Source organism: Nestor notabilis, unplaced genomic scaffold, assembly GCF_000696875.1.
Source record: "Nestor notabilis isolate BGI_N333 unplaced genomic scaffold, ASM69687v1 scaffold28153, whole genome shotgun sequence".
Taxonomy (NCBI): domain Eukaryota; kingdom Metazoa; phylum Chordata; class Aves; order Psittaciformes; family Psittacidae; genus Nestor; species Nestor notabilis.
The window spans coordinates 2694-6529 of record NW_009923923.1 but is presented as its reverse complement, the minus strand read 5'-3'; the positions used below and the strand labels follow the sequence as shown (position 1 = coordinate 6529).

At 55.5% G+C, this 3836-nt stretch overlaps 1 protein-coding gene across 1 annotated transcript in view; it reads left to right on the top strand.

Annotated features, from left to right (window-relative positions):
* Positions 1–3836, top strand: part of LOC104404052 (U5 small nuclear ribonucleoprotein 200 kDa helicase) — a gene marked incomplete at both ends in the record, with an annotated part of 9949 nt that overhangs the window by 3423 nt on the left and 2690 nt on the right. The window contains 5 exons of the mRNA XM_010012394.1: positions 473–622; positions 748–858; positions 1377–1508; positions 2247–2435; positions 3400–3608. Coding sequence (XP_010010696.1) covers positions 473–622; positions 748–858; positions 1377–1508; positions 2247–2435; positions 3400–3608 — 791 coding nt within the window. The remainder of the gene's footprint in view (positions 1–472; positions 623–747; positions 859–1376; positions 1509–2246; positions 2436–3399; positions 3609–3836) is intronic.

Here is a 3836-nt window from a genome sequence, read left to right as displayed (position 1 = left end):
GGGGAACCTGCTCTGGTGGAAGGTGTCCCTGCCCGGGGCAGGGGTTGGAACTGGAGGAGCTTTAAAGGTCCCTTCCAACCAAACCAGTCTGGGATTGTTCCTGACACACTTAATCGTGGGTCCTGTCTGCTGCTGGTGAGACTCTTCCAAGCTGCTGTCACTGCAGAAATGCTGCAGTGGAGAAGAGAGTGGGTTTGGGTGGTTGATGGTAGCCAAGAGAGGAAGGAACAAGGGTTTTCACCCTGTGCCAGGTGTCTGATTAAGGAATGCCCTGTCCCTTTTAAGATGAGGGACCTTTTGTGGTGATAAACCCATAACACCAGGAGCTCTGTGCATGGTTCACAGGACATCTGGGCTACTTCTAGATCCCTTCCCACCCCGAACCCCAGGAGCAGGTTGGCTCGAGCATCTTTGCCAGCTGCAGCTCCAGTGCTTCCCATCTCAGCAATGGAACCATCTGCTTGTTTAACAGGTCCTGGTGTTCGTTCACTCCAGGAAGGAGACTGGGAAGACCGCCCGGGCCATCAGGGACATGTGTCTGGAGAAAGATACCCTGGGCCTCTTCTTGAGGGAGGGCTCTGCCTCCACCGAGGTGCTGAGGACCGAGGCTGAGCAGTGCAAGGTAACCACCCGCCAGGGCTCTTCACACACAAAGATGCTGCCACCTTGGTGCTGTTTCCCAGCTTTTCCTTTAGATTATACACTTCCTCTTGTTGCTTCTCCAACCTGGTTGTGTTTCTGGTGCAGAACCTGGAGCTGAAGGATCTCCTTCCTTACGGCTTTGCCATTCACCATGCGGGGATGACGCGGGTGGACCGGACGCTGGTGGAGGATCTCTTTGCTGACAAGCACATCCAGGTGAGCAGGACTTGCCCGTTTGGTTGGCATTTGCCAAGGAAAACACTTTTGAGCCATGTTTTCCAATAGTCCTTTGGAAAAAATCAAGAGGATCCAGCTCCCGTCCCACTCCTCTGGAGCTGGAGCCTGGTGAAGGCAGGTTTGATTGCACATACAGAATAGGAACTACCAGCACGTGGCCGGGAGTGGAGAGGGAGAGAACATCACCCCTGGCCCTTGCTGAGTGTTTAAAGCCAGAGGCCTGTCCCAGAGCAGGCTGTCTCCTCTGCAGTTGGGAAAACAACTGCTTTGGGAAGCAGTGTCCTGGCTGCCTTATCAATGGATGGCAAAGGATTTTCTGAGGGTCATGCAGTGAGCTAGGCAAAGCTCTTGCTGCTTACCTGACCTTCCTCTGCTGAGCTGTTAGGACAGCCACAGCCTTTGTCTCTTTTGTGCCTGTCTCTAATGTCGGGAGCAGCATTTTAGGTCCCTTTTTTCCCGAGGAAGAGATTTCTCTGATGGGTGTTTTGCTCCTGCAGGTGCTGGTCTCCACAGCCACGCTGGCCTGGGGTGTGAACCTCCCTGCTCACACTGTCATCATCAAGGGGACACAGGTCTACAGCCCCGAGAAGGGGCGCTGGACCGAGCTGGGGGCTCTGGACATCCTGCAGGTGAAGTTCTGCTCACAGAGGGGCTGCCAGGACCCGGGGCAGGGTTTGGCTTTTCTCACTGAGGCACATCCAAGCTCTGCTTTTGTGTGTTCTCGGTGTAGTTACTCCCTGTTCCCTGTTGTCAGCCTGTCTCTGCTGCTGTGAGATCAGCCCTGTGAGGGCAGAGGAGAAGCAGATCACTAGAAGGGGCAAATGATTCCTCTTCCAGTATCTTGCTCAGACACTTGTGGGATAATTCTGTATCTCTGAGAAAACTGGGGTGTGGAGAAGAGAAGCTGCTTGGAGACCTCAGAGCAGCTTCCAGTGTCTGAAGGGGGCTACAAGGATGCTGGGGAGGGGCTCTTCATCCAGGACTATAGGGATAAGACAAGGGGTGATGGGTTAGAACTGAAACAGGGCAGATTTAGGTTGGAGATAAGGCAGAAGTTATTCCCTGTGGGGGTGCTGAGGCGCTGGCACAGGGTGCCCAGAGAAGCTGTGGCTGCCCCATCCCTGGCAGTGTTCAAGGCCAGGTTGGACACAGGGGCTTGGAGCAACCTGCTCCAGTGGAAGGGGTTGGAGCTGGATGAGCTTTAAGGTCCCTTCAACCCAAACCAGGCTGGGATTCTATACATCTCCTGCCAGCTGGAATTAGCAGCAGACTGAGCAGACTGGCAGTAAAGCCCCAGGACACAGCAGTGAGGAGAAACCACAAGGTAAAAGCTTTGTTGTTTTGCTGACTTCCCCTTCTCGTTTCAGATGCTGGGCCGTGCTGGGAGGCCTCAGTACGATACCAAAGGAGAGGGGATCCTCATCACATCCCACGGTGAGCTCCAGTATTACCTGTCCCTGCTCAACCAGCAGCTCCCCATTGAGAGTCAGATGGTGTCAAAGCTCCCAGACATGCTGAATGCAGAGACTGTGCTCGGCAACGTCCAGAACGCGAAGGTGAGTGGGAATCTTGGCTTTCCCCAGGGATGTGTGCTCCTGGTGGTGCACATGGGAATTGCAGGGGAAGGAGGAGGAGCAGTCTTAGGGAAAGGTGCTGTCATTGTGTGGGAGCAAAGAAACCTGCAGCCTTTGGTGCCTGGGGAGCAAATCTTGAAGAGATCCGAAAGGACAACAGGGAGAACTGCCAGCCTGGGGAGGGTAGTTTCTTCTGTAATTCCAAGCAGATGGAGTTCTCCACATGGAGGACACTGGGGAAAAGTCTGCATGAGGGATGTGGAGCTGTTGGAGTGGGGCCAGAGGAGGCCCCGGAGCTGCTGCGAGGGCTGGAGCAGCTCTGCTCTGGAGCCAGGCTGAGAGAGCTGGGCTGGGGCAGCTGGAGAAGAGAAGGCTCCGGAGGGGAGCCCTTAGAGCAGCTCCAGTGCCTAAAGGGGCTCCAGGAAACCTAGAGAGGGGCTTTGGACAAGGGATGGAGGGACAGGACAAGGGCAATGGCTTTAACCTGCCAGAGGGGAGGCTGAGATGAGCTCTGAGGCAGCAGCTCTTCCCTGTGAGGGTGCTGAGGCGCTGGCACAGGGTGCCCAGAGAAGCTGTGGCTGCCCCATCCCTGGCAGTGTTCAAGGCCAGGTTGGACACAGGGGCTTGGAGCAACCTGCTCTAGTGGAAGGTGTCCCTGCCCGTGGCAGGGGTTGGAGCTGGAGGAGCTTTAAGGTCCCTTCAACTAAAACCAGGCTGGGATTCTGTGATGTTTTGAATTCCTTAATCTTTCCCTGGTGCTGGACACAAGGTGTGTTACAGCACTGCTGGGCTTCCAAGCTCTGCTTTAATGTTGACCCAGCAGGATTTGGCTGGGCTCAGCCGTCTGTGTCCTACACTAGTGCTTGGAGCACCGGGATCCAAGCCAGAGCGGTGTCTCCGTGTGCTGAGGTACATCAGCTCTTAGGGCACGTTGTTATTCCCTCAGGATGCAGTGAATTGGCTGGGATACACCTACCTGTACATCCGGATGCTGCGCTCCCCCACTCTCTATGGCATCTCCCACGATGACCTGAAGGGGGATCCGCTGCTGGACCAGCGCCGCCTGGACCTGGTGCACACAGCAGCCCTCATGCTGGACAAGAACAACCTCGTGAAGTACGACAAGAAGACAGGGAACTTCCAGGTGAGACACGTCCTGGGAGAGGTGCTGTGATGGGAACGTCCCCTGGGTGAGAGGAACGGGGCAAGAGGCATCCCACTGGTTGAATATGGATCTCAGGGAACGCCGCGTGGCTCAGACCTGGGCATGGCTCTGGTTCCTGGGAGCTGTTTGCCTGCATGGGGAGGTGCTGGTGTAAAACCTGAGCCTCAGAGTCACTGCTGTGTGTTTGCTGCTGTATCTTACGCATAAATTCCATGCTG